General features: G+C 36.8%; 1 protein-coding gene across 1 annotated transcript in view; it reads left to right on the top strand.

Annotated features, from left to right (window-relative positions):
• Positions 1-19565, top strand: part of LOC145673228 (tubulin delta chain-like) — a 67901-nt gene extending 48336 nt beyond the window's left edge. Inside the window, exons 4-6 of the mRNA XM_081742722.1 lie at positions 4918-5028; positions 13021-13196; positions 19004-19565. Coding sequence (XP_081598848.1) covers positions 4918-5028; positions 13021-13196; positions 19004-19079 — 363 coding nt within the window. The 3' untranslated portion in view covers positions 19080-19565. The remainder of the gene's footprint in view (positions 1-4917; positions 5029-13020; positions 13197-19003) is intronic.
• The last annotated feature ends 375 nt before the right edge of the window (positions 19566-19940 follow it).

The following is a 19940-nucleotide window of genomic DNA, read 5'->3' as shown; positions in this document are numbered from 1 at the left end:
GGTGTTACTTTTATAGTTACATCTCTTTGTTAAACATCCTTTCTTACATGGACAATAAATAAAGTTCAAAACAACCTTCTGAGATTGGATTCAACGTCATTAGGATCGGTTTAAGAATATCAGAATAGTCAATTTCACTTTACTGTGTTGAGGGCACCGGAAGCAATAAATATTTTTCCATAGAGAAATCTCTGTAAATGGTACTGGAGTGTCATTCCTCTTCTAACATGCCATTTGAGTCGCCTGTAAAGTAATGTTTCGTCTAGGATATCTACAGTATGTTATCGAAAGTGAAATGAACAAATTTCTTTGCTTGAAGATTGGAAGGTATGACGGCTCCTATAATTTCACCCATAGATTGCAGTGCCCTTTCTGCTAATGCTATATCCAGCTTTTGTAGCTGATAATAGCTGATTACATGGCCTGCTTTGTGGGAAAGCTTCACTAGGAGCTTATTTGAGGGGTAAGGGGAAGAAACAAGGAATGTCCATGTGCATGATTTGGCGGGTGCTTTGTCCTATCTGTTGGTGACTCTTGGTTCTATTTGATTGTATATGCCATGCATACGTAGATGTAGAAATATCCATGTAAAAAGGGGCAACAAATTTTACTAACCCTATTCTCTTTACACTGTTTCCAATATTAAAACGCCGTTTACTCGAAAATGCAATTTTGTGACATTCCTTCTTTTTCCCCTTACCCTTCATTTCTGGTAGCTTGGTGAAGAGTAGACGCAAGACCAATATGCTTTGGTGTCAGTTGCTTTCGTTACTTACACAATAAACAATATTTTGGGCAATGTTTAGCATGCGATCAATATCATGCACAAATGCCACACTCATCATTACCACTTTCACGATACAGTACATCTATTCCTCTAAATATGATTCGGAGAAACATTACAAGACTTTCAGAGACTAAATCGGAAGCACTTTCTCGGCTAACATGAACACACTGTGACTTTCAATGTTTTTTTTTTTTTTTTTTTTTTTTTTTTTTTTTTTTTTTATGTCTGTTGGTATTTTCAAGGCTGCATGAATGAGAGGAAGAAACCAGTTATCATCAGGTTTAGTAGTGGGAATGAATCCCTCGTCTTCATTGTTCAATTCTTTGGATACATTATAAAACATACAAGCATATTGAAATGGAATCAGAAGCATAAACATTGTTTCGACGCCAGTTTTTCTCCTCTGGGTATGAAGAGTACGTATCCAAAAGTTCTGACTGCAGATGATCTTTAAATGTTGAGCGTCGGTTTATATAGCTAACGGGTATTGAAGTTGAAAAGTTTTTCGCCAATCAATGTAACGACCCCATACATCGTTTAGTTCCAAAATATCTCCTCTGTTTATGTGGAATTGTATTTTATGAAGAATCCACACCATTGGTATATCACATGACTGATTTTTCATTAGTTCTCTGAGCTTCCCTCTAGTATGCCAAGGCAAGTGGAATGATATTTTCCCTCTGTGGTAATTAGATCATTTACTCCTCCTAACTCAACTGACAGTGTTTTATGAGTCTTTGCTTTCTGTAGGACCTTGTCACTAACTGAAAATGTGATAATATTGAATAAGCTTGTCCTTTTCTTTCGAGCAAAATAAACACTTTCTAAAATCTAAAGGCTGCACATCACTTCTTAACGTTCGTGAAGATGAAGGTGCACTATAACTGTTACCCACACTTTCACTATTATTTTTTCCCAGTTGTCTCCCCTTGTAACTTGTTGATGATCCTCAGTGAAGCAAATCAAACCTACTCTCCATACGATCAATTTGCTGTTTATGAGTAAAGTCAGAATAACAAGAATAATACCATAGAACACTAACATACGTATTTTCTGCAACTACGTTCTGAATGCGTTCAATAACATTTTCATTTGATGCATCCCGAATCTTTGATCTACGCACAGCACACTCCTTCACTTTCAATATTCCATCGTCGCTGGCCTCTCTTACATGTTTATTATTATTTGTTACCTGACAAAATCTACATTTATCCGGATCATATGTATCTGGAAATTTACGTTTTATCGATGCTACAGGCACTATTATGTTATTTATAATTTACAATGGCAATATAGCTAATTTATAATTTACAGTGGCAATATAGGTACTATGATGATCTTCAAAACTACCTGAAAAATATATTGGAAAGCAAGTTGTTATAATTCAAAGATTCATAGGGGAAAGTGTTTGAAATAATACTAAGAAAAAGTATCTACTGTAGAAAAGTTTTTACAGTACATAGTAGAACCGACTGACAACATTGATGCTTCTGATAAAGCATCATGAACATGTCAAAAATTGACATTTGACAATTTAAACATAACTCATATATTAATGAAAGAAACAACCAACTACGATTTCACAACAATTTTCTAATAATAATACTGAATAATAATTAAATATTCACTTCATAAAAAACACTGTAAAAGTGTTCCTACATGTCAGAAAATTTGGCAACCCTTTTTTTCACATGCAAACATGTCAATAGTCTTTTAAAAAATGGTTGCATTTAATTTCCCAAAAATGCCGTTACCATTTTTATTTTGCCTCTTTTCTGAAAATTTAACTAGTTTATAATTAGAGTATACATGATCTTCATGTGTATTACGGTTTTCTTGTTTGATATTCAATAAACGCATTGAATATGGCTATACAAGTAAAATAAAGATCATCCTCCTTTTTCGGACAAGTCATGAAAGCACAGGCTGTGTGTGAAGGTAAAAGCTCCGTATTTTCTTGACTTCAGCACTCGTGGAGGTGATGTACGAATTTCGTTCCGGTCCTTCACTTCCTGAGGATGAACCAGATTCCTGCTTTAAAGAATCATGAGAAACTCTGAGCTGTATTAGTACGAGGGTAAAACGAGAAGAAAATTGAATGTGACTATGGTTTTGAATCTAATCTAGTATAAATAAAATAAAGAGTTTGTGTGTTTGTCTGTCTATCTGTGTGCGGCCTGGGGACCAGACGAATGGACCGAGAGCTACCAACATTTGGTCACGGGTACCTTGGTCCAGACCCCAGATCAAGACGAAGCGTTTTTTTTTTTTTTTAAAATTTCGAACCAGGGGGTCTCAGGAAGGGCGTTTACTGGGACCGGCCTGGGGACCAGACAAGTTGACCGAGAGTTACCAAATTTTGGTCACGGATACCTCGGTCCAGGACCCAGATCAACACGAAGTGTTTTTATCAAAATTCGAAGCAAGGGGGTCTCAGGAGGGGTTTACCGGGACACTAAAAGTAGTAGAAAATGATCGATAGTAGTGTCGAATTCACAGTTTTCGCGGTCGCTGAGATCAATAGTGAAACTACGATCGCATTAACTTCCAAATTCACCCTATTCGGTTCTGGGCCGGGGGTCACCGGGGAAGGGGGATACCGAGACATGCAAAAGTAATTCAAAATGACCAATATTAGTGTAAAATCCATAGTTTTCGCGGTCGCTAAGATCAATGTGACACTTTCATTAGAGATGACTTGCAAATTCAGCTACCATTGCATGCAGGCCGCGGGTCAGTGGGGGGGGGGGGTAAAAATAGCCCAAAATGACCGATATTAGTGTCAAATCCATAGGTTTCGCGGTCGCTGAAATGAAAGGTGACACTTCCACAGGCGTTCCAAATACAGCTCCCATGCGAAGAATGGGTATATTCAGCTAGTATGAAATAAAACTCCGAATATTAACATAGAATTAATAATAGTGCTGTGTTCAGTTTCTAGGAGATATACCTTAGGGTTTGGTCTTTATGATTTTTTCTCTTAATTTTTTTTTTAAAAAATACAATCACAACTTGATCTATTTTAGGAAAGACGGAATACATTTTAATTTGAACACTTTCCTTTCCAAACGCACACCTTAGTGGCCAACTAGTTTGCATTTCTCTTTTAAGTGTGAGAAGTTCCCGAGAGATCATGTGATTTGGATCTCTCGTTAAACTCCTGATTCACATATCATAACGTCTCTCTCGAGACAAAGGGGCGTATCTCATTTTTTCAACTTTTCCAGGATACAAGTTTAAAGATGTTATCATAAGTTAATTTTATCTTGTTCTGTCAAAATTTAACTTTTTGATTTCGTAAGTTACATATCTGACACGAATGATAGCCAACGAAATTTTAAAAGAAGATAACAGAATAAATACTGAGAAAAGGTTTAAACTTCTCTCCTGGAAAAGTTAAGAAAATGAGATACGCCCTTTTGTCTCGAGAGGGACGATATAGTATCAGAAACGAAAGGGAATTATCAGGGAAACTATTTCTATAACTTGTAATTATATTATAAGGTATGCCCTAATGAAAAGGAGAACCATGGTTTTATTTATTACAGAATATGTTAAATACAACTACTTTGTAACATGACACCTACAGATAATTGCCATTGGCATTGATATCTTTGAATCAGCATTATACTTGTGAGTTGAAACATATTAGTTATAACTTTTTTTATATATCAAAACACAGTTAATATACGTAAAGTTCAAAATAGTCAGTGACGGCTCTAAGGGAAGTCACATTAATTAAGTTTTCCCTTAGTTTGTGGCGATAACATTTTAATTTTTACTGATGTGACTTCCCTCAAGAACCTCCACTGAAAATAGTTTATTTATTTATTATGAACACAAACAACTTTATTGAATATAAAGATAAAGTAATAATGAATAAAGTTTTACATGAATATCAGAAAGAAGCCATAACAAAAATACATTATTCAATAGCTTTCATACCATAACTGAAATATTCTAAGGAATCATATAAATTCAAAATCCAATTTTTCTATTTTTTTTTTCAGTTGAGAAATAGTTTGTACAAAGAGTGTTCACTAAAGCTTGAAGATCTGGATTATATCAAATTAAGCTTGAGTTAGTTTGGTTTAATTTTAGTAAAAGTGTATTTTTGTTTCTATTTACAGACCGAGAGTAATGGTATGAGAATAATGAAAGAGTTTCTCTCAATAAGAGGAATAAATCCTTTGAATCTTTCCTCGGAGTATCTATCGAAACCACAATCGGAAGTGCAGAAGGTACTGATACGATTTGATTTTGAAATATATAAAAAAAAAAATTCTAGTTTGTATTAATTCAGTAGACATTTGCAAATTTAATTTTTAAAGTAACTTTTGTGCGTTTAGTTTGTGTTGTAGTTTAGTAAACATTTCTTGTAGATTAACTACTATTTCATCTAAAATTACGTAAAAGAAAATAACCTATTATTAAAAGTTTTATTAATTAATTTTCTTTCTTCGTTATACTGGTTTTATATTTTATAAGACTTTGATAAAGTCAGTTCCTCAATTCTTCACACACATTTAGATTTTCAACCATTTAAATGCATGATTTCAATGATGTATAGGGAAATAAACACGTAAATAAACACGTTTCTGATAGATTCCTCTTGTTTCCACTTGTTGACCAATGCTTTTCTGTCAAAAGCTTTGCACTAAATTAGGATAACATACCCATTCATTATTTTCCGAAATAAACAATTTATTTGTAAATGATTTGTAAATATAACTCCTTGTAGGGGAGAGGGGGGACATTGGTACACGGGGCACATAGGTAGAAGGTAGAGATTTTTCCACTGTAAAAAGGTAAATGGACAACAGTTTGGTGTTGACAACATTGGTGACAAACGAACATCGTGAGGCACAGTTGATGGATGGTCACAGTGTTCTTTTCTCTGTGCAGAAAAATAAACTTGATTTCTTAGACCAAAAGTAAGTATTCACTTATGTCTTTGTAAGCTTATATTTGTAATAAGCACTGGGTTTTTGAAAACTTATGTATGTTGCATGAAAGTGTAATTCTTTACAAATAATTTTATTTATGTTCAATTGCCCCGCGTGGAGTAATTTTTCAGTTATAGGAATTAATGATCCTGAAGTTCGGTTGGGGCATTAGTACACACGCATGTGGGGTGGATTGGTACGGACCAATGTGCCCCCACTGCTCTGTACCAACCTACCCGTTCCATTTGTAATTGTAAGAGTAGACTACTCTTTGTGCATTTCCAATGTATCACAGTTTTCAATGTGATTAACATCAAGTAGAAAAACTTACTAATAATATAGACTATCTCTTGTGTGATCGCTTGATTCCATAATCAAAGCATAAAAATAAATTAACCAAAATAATACGGAAAACTTTTCTATTATTATATTTTCGACCTTCCGGAACTATAGGTATAGCCGATATACAAAAACTTTCGAATGGAAAATTGTTTAACCATTTATGAGCTGTGATAGCAAAAATGTGAAGATTCTTCTCCCCAGGTCATAACATGCGAATTATTTTAATAGGCACATGTCTAACAACATCAACCTCAAATATATATTTGTACAATCCGCGGCAAAAAACCTGCAACATGAGGATGTGAGTTTATTTTGAAACTACGCCTAACAGCACAGGGAATGAACATAATGTCTAAGTGGAACGGATCACGCCAGTATAAACCTCGGCCTCCTCCCGTGCACACTTATTTTGGAGCAAAAGACTTCGCTACTTCACAATAAATTTATATGCTCATGTTGCAGGTTTTTTGCCGCGGATTGTACATGGACGCTAAAAGCCAGGGCATAGTAAGCATCATATTTATTTGAATTTCAGTAACCTATTTGAAAGTTATTAGGTGAAGTTCTTAAAACTTGAATATTATAAAGGTAACCAAGAAAGTTCTGTCGCTTTTTGTAGAGGTCTGTGTTCAGTTGGCCCTCACATCGTGAGTTGAATGTCAATGGAGATAAGACGAAGGTCAGTTGTTGGTGTGGATACAACAACATACTACCTGATTGTGGCAGTTCAGTTACACAGTGAACTTGCTTAATGACAGTAAAAATGGGATCTCCACAGAGCCCTAAGGCCAAGTATGGTGTACGAGTTCAAACTGAGGTCAAACGCCGCTGTAGCAAGAAAGAAGATATGCTAGACCTTTGGTGAGGGTGTCGTGAATACGCGGACAGTGCAACGACAGTTTAACAAGCTTAAAGACGGTGACAAAACACTCGAAGACGCACCATGTGCCGGAAGACCAACACATGTACAAAATGATCTTCAGGCAGCAATTAAGGCGAACAGTGGCCAGACATATAAGGAACTGAGACTACAATTTAGTGTGAGTGAAGAAACCGTTCGGCAGCACCTCCATCAACTTGGGAAGCACTACAAGTGGGTCGATGGGTTCCACATGATTGGATCCGGGCCAGAAGGCAACGCGAGCAGATACCTGTGTTTCTTTGCTGTTTTATCTAAGGAAGGAGTCATTTCTGGACAGGATGTTGCCATATAATGAGAAGTGGATGCTGTACGAAGCTCCAAGCGCCGTCATCATTGGTTAACATCCCGTGAACCGGATCCAAAACAGCCAAAACCAGCACTGCACCAAAAGAAGATCCTCCTGTGTATTTGGTGGAATGCTCGTGGTATCGTGCATCGGGAACTGCTACCAGCTTGTCAGAGCATTAACGTAACTGTGTACTGTCAGCAGTTGAGCCGTGTTCAAGAACTACTCAAAACTCTGGAGCCAGCACATCTGAATCGCAAAGCGGTCCTCCTGTTATAGGACAACGCTAAGCCCCACGTGGCTAGGATAACCAGGGACACCATTCTATACCTTGGATAGGAAACACTACTGCATTCACCATATTCTCCGGACATTGCACCATCCGATTATCATCTGTTCTACCGCGATGGAATCTATGGGCTTCCAGAACGTTGGAAGAAGTTCGTCGATGCTGATGGGCTATTTTTAATCTTCCAGGTACGTCTTAGGTGACAGATCGATGTTCGAAGGTTGTGGGTGAAAAAGCGACAGAACTTTCTTGGTCACCTTTATAATAACAAAGCTCCGCTTCCTATGGAGGCAAGGGGTACGCTCGAAAGAAAAGTATAACATCTTTTCTAGTTTGTAGTTGTGGTATGAAAGATTTCAAAATTTTGTAAACTGTAGGTAGCCGTTGGATTATTTACTTCTATTTTTCCTTATAGAGACAGAACCTCATTTATATTACGTTTTTATCTTTGTAAATAGCTTGCGGAACTTTTAAATTTTGAATAGAACACAAGCAAGCATTAGACTTTTCTCGTACCAATCTGCCCCAAGCCAGTACCAATCTGCCCCCACATGGGGAAGATTGGTACAGATTGGAGACCTTTCGTAAAATGTAATTTACTCCAGGTAGGACATTAGTAGAAACAATATTGTACATAGTAAATGTAGCTAAAGAATCACAGTTTAAGTAGGAAAAAAATCATGTTTCTCAAGGTGACGATATCTTCTAAAATCTCAGGTAAGTAAAAGTCGTGTCAATGTCCCCCTCTCTCCCCTATATTGTAAGTAACGGAAAATTCATTTAATGAATACATCTTAGATTAATATAATAATGAAGGAAATGTGAAAATTTGCTTTGTTTTTAAATCTATGATTGGTTAGTTTTATTTTCTGTGTAGGGTGTCCATGTTCTATTCAGTGTGGTTCATATTCCAATATTTCATCTTAAATTCCAAGCAAAGATACGAAAGCAAGAACACAGAAGATAGATATGTCAAAACTCATTATCAAAGTTTATTCTGATTTCCTATTATTATTATTATTATTATTATTATTATTATTATTATTATTATTATTATTATTATTATTATTATTATTATTATTATTATTAGTTGTAGTAGTAGTAGTAATAATAGTAGTATAGAAGTTGTTGTTATAGTATTTTGCACATATTTGCCAATATTCAACTAAAAAATTAATTTTCCAATTTCGGAAGCCCATCATTCTCGATCTACTGATTGTCGGGCATGGGCTAATAGGGCCTTTTTGTCTTGGTTCCATCTTATAGAAACATCTTCTTATAGTTCGAGAACACTTGTATACATACACACTGTAATGTATATACAAGAGCATGTTGAATTGTTTTGAAGGGTAAGAAAACTAATAGGAAATGTGTACTTCACATAATTAGCATACTGATTTATTTTGGTCTCAATGCTAACAAGCGCACATTCATCTTGTGTTCCAAGGTTCAGATCTGTTTAACTTTATTTATTTATTTATATATTTATTACTTTACGTTTTTCTCATTTCTTTGGTGCTATGTACACTCATGTCCAAAATTATTGTCGCATGTCTATAAATATATTGTTGTAGGAATATAATTTGATAACGAATTCGCCCGGTATTTCTTATAATATTAGTATGTGTATAATCGGCAAAGACATTTACGAGCAAATTTCATGTTGCAAATTTCATGTCAAAAGAGCAGTAAATAAGAACAATAAAACAATTTCTCGTCCATTTAGCAACATTTTATTTTACTCATTCTAACCCCATCAGGATCCTGCCGCCTACAGTCGGACAATTTGTCCAAGCCAATCAGATGCCACGGTCGGATTGCCGGCGCCGGATACCGGCGTCTTTCCGTGCGATTTTCGACCGCGACGAGCAAAAACAGAGACGTTCACCGAAAGAAAACAAAGAGAGTGGGAAGGTAATTTGTTGCTTTAAAATACGAATTATGGCTTATATTTCTCTTGTATAAAGCTTTCTCGAAACAGTCGGCAGACAATCGGAGGACGACTGCAAAAAGACACTGCCCGCAATTTCTTGAAAAATGACGTCGGCGAAAATTTCAATATCACGTACCAGCGGCAACGAGTCGAATTTTGGAAAATGAATAGAGCCTGTATCTTCTTTAATGATGCAGTAAAAATTCAAACTGTCCGAAGGTTTTTCTTGTGGATGGACACTAATTTCATTAAGTATGTTTTGTGAAAACGGAGTCGGCAGAAAGTCGACATACAGCGGATGGAACAACCTCGGCAAATGATGGTTGTAAAGACGTCGAAACGCTGACGACGTGCTGACCATAAAAAAGGCAAATGTATGAAAATAAATGTAGTAAAGGGACTGCGCGCAAAGGGTATATGAGAAGTAAATTTTTAAAATTAAATTACAAGTACGAGAGGATCTTTGGCAAACATTTTGAAAGGAGACGGCAAATAGCGGACGGGCCGACCGCGAAAAATGATCTAGGAAAGACGCCGAAACGCTGGCGGCGTGTCGACAAGTAAAGGAGCCGAAAGAAGGTCGGCAAACAGCGGACGGACCGACCGCGACAAAGATACTCGGACAGGCGCCGAAACGCTGGCGGTTCACCGACTAGTAAGATAACTCTTGTACTATATGACCTGCAAGCGGAACAGTATATGGAAAGTAAGTTTCACAGCTAATACAGTAAGTTGATGATCCATTTAAAAGGAGTCGGAAAAGGGTCGGCAGACAGTGGACGAAAGGATTGCTGCAGTTAATGCTCGCATATGCGTTCCTCATTGACAATTTCCTGCCGTCGATGGCGGACCGCCTCCTACTTTAGCGGCAAGGCCGCCACCACAGGCGGTGTCAAGGCGGGATGTGGGCATTTTCTGCTTATGTCGTTTTGCAGCTCTTTCCCGATGGCGGCCCGCTAGCTATGATAACACCTTTGAGGCTGAAGGGCCTGATTGGAGAAATCGTCGTCTGGTCGCGCTGCCAGCATGTTCGGTTTGCGTTCTTCATTTGTCACATGGTGATGCAGTGTGGGTGGACTGCCTCAAACAAAGAGTGTTGTTGATTCTACGCCCGAACAAGACGGGCAATGAGAATAATTGGTAAGACTACGACTCAAGATACTAAATTTGGGTTAATTGCCGTATCGACGGACCTATTTTAGGAAATTTACCGGGTGAATTGGAGAATTTGTTTAAGTTTGTGAGGAAAAATGAGTGAAAGTCAGGTCATGGGAATAATAAAAGTGAAGAAAGTGGTTGTTTTCGATGTAAACTTCACTGTATGTGGAGGTGGATAGACTATTTCGCGGTGAGGTAAACTTGTTACGATGTAGTGGCGCGAAAGGCAGTGTGGAAATGATGCGTGTATGTCGAGGGAATGACATATCATGTGTGAGGTATATAGAACTATTAAAAAAATAGGGGGGCGCGGTGGCTCAGTGGTAAAGCGTTCACCTCCGGTGCTTGGGATCTCTGGTTCGATCCAACCTTGCGCCATGTGGGATTTGTGGTGGACAAACACCGTGCTCGTGGGTTTTCTGGGAGTTCTCCCGTTTCCTCCCACTTTCTTCATTCCATCATTTCATTCATTTCTTATCCTCACTGTCTCCTTTAGCCTAACCGGTATAACTGTGGGACGTAAAACTTAAAGATTTCATCTCATTTTTATTAAAAAAAAATAACGAGCGACATTTAAGAAACTGTAGTACACGATTTTCTTCTAGAAATTGCGAAAGTTTACAAGCCTTAGTTTTGAAGGTAAGTAGCTTCTAACTCAACAGCAATGTATTTTTGCACAGTGTGCGAAAGCTGTATTTTATGTTAGAATTGAAGCGTTACTACTATGAAACCATAACAAGTGATATTGAAATATGTATGATTACCAAAGCCCACATGTTTTCACTACCCTCGCTTACGCATATACCCACCGTCGCTGACGCACCTGCTCGCTTCGGACACCCCCCGCGATACCGCGAGGGCCCAACAGCGTCGCCCTGCCCTGATTCATTTATATAGCATTCGTGCTTTTTAGTGGCCACCTAGCACAGTTTGGTTTGTGTTTTCTGCACTGTAGTTTTTATGGCCCTAACCTAATGTAACGTAATCGAAGTAATCTAATTCAATTAAAATATAGCCTTTCCGAGCAGTCGGCAAACAGCAGAAAAGGTGCATAAAATGCGCCGGCGACGCCGTTGAATAGTTGCCTTGCCGAGCAGTCGGCAGACAGCCGTAAAGGCGCAATAAATACGCCGGCGCCGCCGCCGAAAAGAGGCCGGCATAAGGGGTCGGCAGAGGGTCGGAAAGAGTGCGATCCGACTGTTTTGCTGACTCTGACGGTCGACAACAGTCGGCAAAGGGCATTTTTTACGACTTTAGACCGCTTGCCGCCTCGGCAAAAGGTCGGCAACTTTGAACAAGTAGACTGTTGTGCCGTCGCGGACAGGTACCGGCTGCCTGCCACCGTCGACGGCGGCAATCTCTCTTGCCGACCGCGATTTCCTGATGGGGAATTTTCGTATTTATAATTCTTTTGCTATGAAATTTACCACAAGTATACATTTCCCGATTATACACATAGTATCAGTATTAAAAGTGCCCTGTAAAGTCATTATCAAATTATATTCTTAGAAGAAGACAGTTACAAATATGCGACACTAGATTTGGACATGGGTGTATAGTAAGGTGGAACGAAAAAACTCGAATTTTTAAATTTTATTTCTAATAGTGTTGAAAGGTTACATTTGATGCGGAAAAGACAAAAATAAAATTTTAGATTAATCGGAGCATACCTTGAGGTGCCGCAAATACTATAATGTTCCACAAATTTAAAATTTCCTGTACTATTTCAGCTTCTTTCGCTCTTTTATTTGGACTATAAAAACCTTTATTGTAATTGTTATATCTATTTATTGATGGAACAAACTTCTGGGGTGGGGCAGGTGAAGAGATTTAAATTTATGATGAAGTTATAGAAGTTAAAACATAAGCCAAAAACGAGCAGCAATATATTATTTAAACGAAAAATTACTGTATTCAAAGAGATAATTATTACTCATTATTCCTCCTTCTCTCCTCAAAAAGTTTGTTTCTTCAGTAATGAGAAATAACAAGTGCAATCAATGGTTTTATAGCGCAAATAAAGGAAAAGTGAAAGAGGTTGAAATGGAATAAAAATGCCATATTTGTGAAACTTTATCGTCCTTGAGGCACCTCAAAACATACTTCATTTACCCTAAAATTTTATTTTTCTGTTTTTAACATCAAAAGGTAACTTTTTCGCATTACAAGAAATAAAATTTAAATATTCGAGTTTTTTCGTTCCACCCTAATGTACAGTAGTTAGTTCTGTATGGTGAAAATAGAAAAAAAAAATCTCTAGATCAGTAAGCTATTCAACTGAAACTGCCTTTTTCCTAATTTTTCTGCTACTTATTATATGTAGTATTCTGTTATTTTTCTCTTTACATTTTAAATAGTTCTTAACGATGTTCCCAACAATAACAATGGAGGAGGAGAAGGAGAGTTGTGAAGATTCCGATCCATTTTCTGACGAAGAAGAAGAACCAAAATTCCCAGACAGCTGTAAGAGAATCACGTATCATGAAAGGGAGCATATCAAGCAGTATCATAATAAGAAACGATGGCCAAAAGTGTACGTAGAACTTCTATGTTCATCATCATTATTGTTATTTACTGTATTTTTTAAACAAATTCGTCCATGGGGTGTCTAGAAAAGTCTCAAATTTGGTATAAGCTTATCTATATCTATCTATCTATCTTGTGACTTCGTACCTGTTGAACCATCCGACCGATCTCGATCAAATTTTCAACATAGATGAGGTTCGGGCCTAAAATGTTTTTTATCATTTCCTTTGACGGTACAATGTAAGGGAGGGGGAGATATGTAAAAATAAATAAAACTTAACTACTGAGCCAGACACCGATCTCGACCAAATTTGCCACATAGATGAAGTTCGGGCCTGGGATGTTTTTTGTCATTTCACTTTGACGGTATGTCTTAGGGGCGGAGGAGGGGGAAGATATTTTAAAATGATCGAAAATGACGAATATTAGTGCGGAATCAATAGTTTTCGGGGTCGCTGAGATGAACAGTGACACTTCCGATGCCGACTTCAAATTCATGCCGCAAGTTGGGGGAGGGGGTGGAGGAGATATATAAAAATGATCGAAAATGACCGATATTAGTGTCGAATCCTTAAGTTTCGGGCTCGCTGAGATGAACAGTGATACTTCCGATGCAGTTTAAATCCAAATTCAGTCATTTATGTCCAGAATGAATCTCATTTTCCCCGTTGCGAAGAACGAGTATTCTTCTAGTAAATAAATAAATATTAATTTCCCAAATTCGAGGTAATTTTTCTCTTAACTTCGTGAAGCGATATACTTAAAAATAGTTTTATTGGATTTAGCATCCTCAAGTTAATATAAAAAGCGTAATTAAAACTTTATCCAAGCGTGGGCATTTTTTATTACTGGGATGATCATTAGTTCTTTAAGGTTCGTTTTAAAAAAATAGGAATTTCAGGGAAATTATATTTTAATGAATGAATAAATACAGTTTAAAGTGTACTTTGTTTTTAGAAAAAAGGAATTTCTGATATCGATTCGGATATTGACAATCGAGATGACTGGAGTTTTACTGTAATCCTTATAGCAATGCTTACTATAACAAGTTTAACAATAGCACAATATAAACAAATTTTAAGTATGAAGAACATTATTTACCTTATCGAGGGCTCTTGCAACAAGAAATAATGAATACACAACGTGAACCTGAAAGATGTGCACAAAATCCAGGAGATGATTCATGACATCAAAAAAAGACAAAAAGTCCTCTTGCTTGTCGTCGAATTCTGCGCCGTGTACGCTGTGCACATGTTTCTATTTCGTTCCAATTGTCTGGATTCGATTTTCGATTCCAAGTTGGCACCCTTGTCACTGTTACACGACACGGAATTCGATAATATCCAAGAGGGCTTTTTGTCTTCTTGTGAGTCACGAATCACCTCCCGGAGTTTGTGCACATCTTTCAGTTTCACCCCGTATATACCGACAAACTGTAAAAGGTGATTCGTCACATCAAAATAAGTCAAAAAGTTCCTATCGACCTATGGGAAAAAGTGCATAGTTTCATAGGTAGGGCTGTCCAAAATCGCAGAAAAGCGCCAAATTTCAAGGGGCACTATTTCGAATTCGAGAAAGCATGGAGTGGTGATCCTTATCAGCGTAAAGGAAATCTTGTATACATAATCCAAAACTGCATATCTCATGAATGTTCAATAGGTGTACCGACTATTTCCTACATTATGAAATTCCCAGAATTTTGAGATATCTGACTTTATGATTGGTCCAAAGAGGCAAGCGATAAACTTTGACAGCAGTGAATACTTATGCCTGAAGTGTCAAGGATCGTCAACAGCATGGTCTCTCGTACTCGGCAAAAACCATGCTGCGATGTTCTCTTTCACGCTTATAAGTGAAGCAAACGTGAAATATACCGTGAAGAAATACATCGAATCATACGTTATTCCGAAAAAAAAAAAAAAAAAGAAAAACATGGGGCTGCCTGTACCTAACACTTCCGACTTCCCTTCGAAGCACTGGATGTCCATTGTTGTCAAGGTTTACCTCCTGCCTACTTTGAACCCTCCTTGAAATCAGGGTATATATGAAAGCTCTATTGAGATCATATTTGAGAATTATACCCTGTACAGAATAGCCTGCACACCCATTGAAAATTGATGTAATATGCATTTTTGGATTGTGTACGCGTGACTTCCTTTACGCTAATAAGGACCACCATCCATAGTTTCTGGAATTCGAAATAGGGCCTGTTGGAATTTAGCTTTTTTCCGACTTTAGACAGCCCTAGCTCTGAAACTAGGCACTTCCCGCAGTAGGTTCATATGAACTTTTTCTCTTATTTTGATGTGAGGAATCACCTCTTACAGTTTGTCGGTATAGTTCATTAACACCCTGAAATATATATATGCATAGAACAGGTATATTTCAAAAGTCAAAAGCCATAGGCCCACTCCGTTATGGGTAAAAAAATAAATAAAATAAAATAAAATAAAATAAATAATAATAATAAAAGAGAAAAAACTTCTTGGAAATAGTTGGATTTCAATCTCGTAAAATGTTGGATTATTTTTTTCGACCACATCAGACGCTTGGAATTCACACTGGTAAGGCAACATTTCGAGTTTAACAGGTTGTTCCAAGCCAACAAAATGCAAAGGCACGCAAAACTGGCACAGTAAACGTACACATTCCTCTGTGAGGGAACGTAGAACATCTTGAATCCGTTTCCCAGCAATGCTGTATTATTGCTATGGTGAGCGCCCAAGGGAAGAGCCTGTTGAACTGGCAACCTTGATTTCTCATTTAATGTAGGGCAACTTATCAATGTAGAGCCCAAACGGCTGATGCGATTGGAAGAATTCCATCATTTTAGATTGAAAATCATCTGTTTCCAACGTTTTCCTCTATCTTTAATCATGAGCCTATGATTCTGGGCTTTTGATACACCCAGTATACAATGGAAAAAAAATCTCATATTAGAACAGTCTTCAGATTTATGAAAGTGGGAGTTTTGAAGTTAGCACTGTGAGAAATTGGATAAATATCAATAAAAATAAAAAATATCAATGTATATTATTACAAGATAATTATCAAAATATGTGACTTAGGTATCTGTACCTGAATATATAACACTTCATTAAAGTTATGAGAAAAAGACATTAATGTTAAAATTACTACTGCCATATCTTGGTCTGTTCTATATTGTATAAACTATGTATTAGCATTAGCATGTAATAAATAGTAAATTAAAAAGTACTTATGTTTTTCGAATTAGGAGAAAAATTATAATAATGTCATGACATAACCTCATGTTCAAATATTTGATGAATTATTTTTTATGAAATATATGAAATATTCTTATACGCCTATTTATGAAATATTCTTGTACAATTTTATATATACACAGCAAATCTAAGAATTTGTTGGCACCACACTCCTACCTTTTGGACCAACTCAAAGAGCAGGTAAAGAAGGTTGTTCGCTGTATATCCGACCATTCTCGATTCGGTGTTGCCACCTGGCGTATCATGCTGGAAATATGGGTTTGATGGCGGGAGCAGTGTCGTGTCTAACCTTGTAGGTGCTTGAGTGTTATGAAATGACGCCGAAAATCAACTGGTATTTTAATGGCTATGTAATGGTTTTTTCCATGATATAAGTTTTCGTACGTATGCATTGTGAAACAGTGGCGAGAGAATGGATTAACACTCGGGGTGGTTACTACGAAAGCTATTGTACCCCCTTACACACAACAGGCTCCCCTTGCGAAACATTCACCCACGAAAACCACCAGGGAAAGGGCTAAAAGCAAAGTGACACCCATAGTGTTAACGAGGATCTGTCGATTAACGTGCCAAGAAAATCCCTCGGCGCAAGGTGATAGAGGCCACATTCCAACTCGTACCGTCAACTGTGAACAAAACAATTCACAAGCGCCTCAGGTTGAAGTGTGCGCGGAAGGTCCGTGAACATCACTTGCTACCGCATCACATTGCCGAACGTAAGATAAACTTTATGAAAATATCTAGCGGGTTCAAAATGGCAGAAATTTGTTACAATGGATGAATCATAAGTCCAACTCACTGCTGGTGGTCACATTCGGTTGATCACATACCGTAACATTGACGACAAGGGCATAGCAAATTTGTTCGTCAGTGCAGGATAGTTTCCCTCGTGGCTCTTTGGTTGTTACGAGATTCAGATATGAGGATAATTTGGTGATATGCAAGGTGGACAAAAACGTGAAAGTGAATGCCAGATACTTCCAAGAATCCATTCTGATATCTATCTATCGGAGACACATCTCACAATTGTATGGAATGTACCGGTATGCAAACCAGGTGATGATTCAATTGGACAAGGCTTCGAGGAATATCACCAGACCATCACTACGTTTTTTTTTACCAGGAAATGGTAGAGGAATTAGAAATTCGTGTCATTCCATTTAAAGACATTTCTGTGAAAATCCCAGATCCAATCCAATGGATGTTTGCTCATTCGAACTGTTGAAACGACGTCTTCAACATTGCCGTCCGAGTATTCTGGATGGTCTATGGAAAGCGTGCAGGGAGGAGTGGGACAGAATACCCATGCCTGTCTTGCGCCGGAGTTTGCTGCAATGAAAACTGCGATGCCGTATGATATTCCATAATTCTGATGGTTCACTAGAACATGATTGGTTTTAGCGGCGTGGTATCTCTTAAGGTGAGTACCCATGAAAAATGATCAGATATAAAACGAACAACCTTCTGTATATGCCAATAAATTTCAAACAATACAGAAACTGCAGGAGAACATTCGCGCGGAATTCAAAGCGATAACTCCAGGAACTTTGAGAAATGTAATAACGAATGTTGTGACAAGAGCTTATACGCGCGATTTGCATTATGGTGGATATTTACATGAAATTATTTTTCACACATAGATGACAAAAACAATATATACCATTTCAATACATATTGCTAACATACGCGAGGAGTTATACTGTTTTGAAATCATTTCGTGACTTACGACCCACGTATACCTTGCATATATACCTTATTTGTGAGAAATCATCCTAAATTTATTTTATTGTTGTTTTCAAACATCTTGTATATTTTACAAAGTCATCAAATTATTATGTTGCAGCTTATGATACATCGAACAATACTAAGAATGTAATTAACAGTTGGCGTCTTCAGAGCAATGGGAATCAAGCTTACTTTAGGTCATTGTGGACACATTCATCTTTAAGATCTCTATATGAAACTCCTTTTAGAGCTTAATAGACGCGTGTCCAGATATTGTTAATAACTCTTACAATGTCAAGAAAAACTTTTCCATGTACTTAAGCACACCGAAACTTTTTGAATTTTTCTCTCAGAACTTCCGTAATTGGACTTGATTCCCTTGTGCTCTGAATGCCCCAATTACGATACAGCAGACATAGATTTAGGTCTGTAGTAGAGATAGCCAATTCCGGAATGTTTACTCTCCGGAATCCGGCCCGGAAAGTAAAATTGGAAAATTCGGAATTCGGAAAAATCCGGAATTTAAAACTTCCGATTTCGGAAAAATTCCGGAATTTTTGTGAGTTCCGACATTTTCTAAGTTTCGATTATTTTCAAATTCCAGAATTTTTCAAAATTCTGGAATTTTTCCGAAATCCGGAAAGCGAAATTTCCTTTCTGGAATCCGGATTCCGGAAAATATTGGCCATCCTTAGTCTGTGGCTGGATCCAATTACTTCAAAGAAAGTGAAGAAGAAAAGAAAGTAGCTGGGTGTTTATTGTAATTTTCAATTAAGAGAAAAACAGAGTATATTTTATTAAAACTATTATATTTTCTGATTTAACATTCCTCTTTTAATTTCAGGAAACAAGAAGCTGAGGGTTCAAATGAAAATGGCAACAAACAGAACGATAAATCACAAGAAGAGCTGTTAATGTGATTCATTGTTCTTAGAACAATAGAAAAATAGAATAATAATACAGTTTCTTTTACATAATTGATTCTTTATATTCAAGGTTCAGTATAAACAGTTATAAATAGATGAACAGTTGTTATTCACTGAACAGTAAGTTGTTACATGTTTAATATTTAGAGGACGAAAAGTGATTAAAAAAAAAAACTAAAACGCTAAGCAAATAATAAGTAAGGAAAACACGTTAAATTGATTGTTTATTTTGAATGGAGTTATTTTTGCTTTCTTGATTGTATGAGCGCATGTAATTATAATTTTCATGTTGATAAGTTGTAATTTTGTGAAAGGCCTATAAAGCACAAACTTTAGAAATATGCATACACACACACATTGTTTTGAGGCCGATGAAAAAAATAGATGGATTTTCGAAAGCAGGATACTCCTGGTATATGATTTTATATTATTTGTTCATTGTCGTAATATATTCTTCAAGAAATAAAATAGATGCTTATATATGTGCTAATTTATTTCGTTAATTTTTACATACCTTTTCGTCATAAAACATTTTCCATATATTAAATATTATTACGGATTCTATATTTCTAGACTTAAAAAAATTGGGAAAACCTATGAAAATTTACAATATGTTCATTGTTATGCGCTTGTTTCTTGCCAAAATATCAGAATGAAGTAAATAATTGGCCAAAAACTCACATAAAGTGAAAAAAAGAGAGAAGATTATTCCTATGAATTGAGTATCGATGACTAATAAAAAGTAGATTATTCCTAAGAGTCCAGTATTGATGACTAATAAAACTAGATTATTCCTATCAGTCCAGTATTGATGACTAATAAAAGAGTACATTATTCCGAATCAGTTGAGTTTCG

This window comes from Thermobia domestica, chromosome 16, assembly GCF_964235325.1.
Source record: "Thermobia domestica chromosome 16, izTheDome1.hap1.1, whole genome shotgun sequence".
NCBI classification, from domain to species: Eukaryota; Metazoa; Arthropoda; class Insecta; order Zygentoma; family Lepismatidae; genus Thermobia; species Thermobia domestica.
The sequence above is the reverse complement of the archived record's forward strand: the minus strand, read 5'-3'. Positions and strand labels throughout refer to the sequence as shown.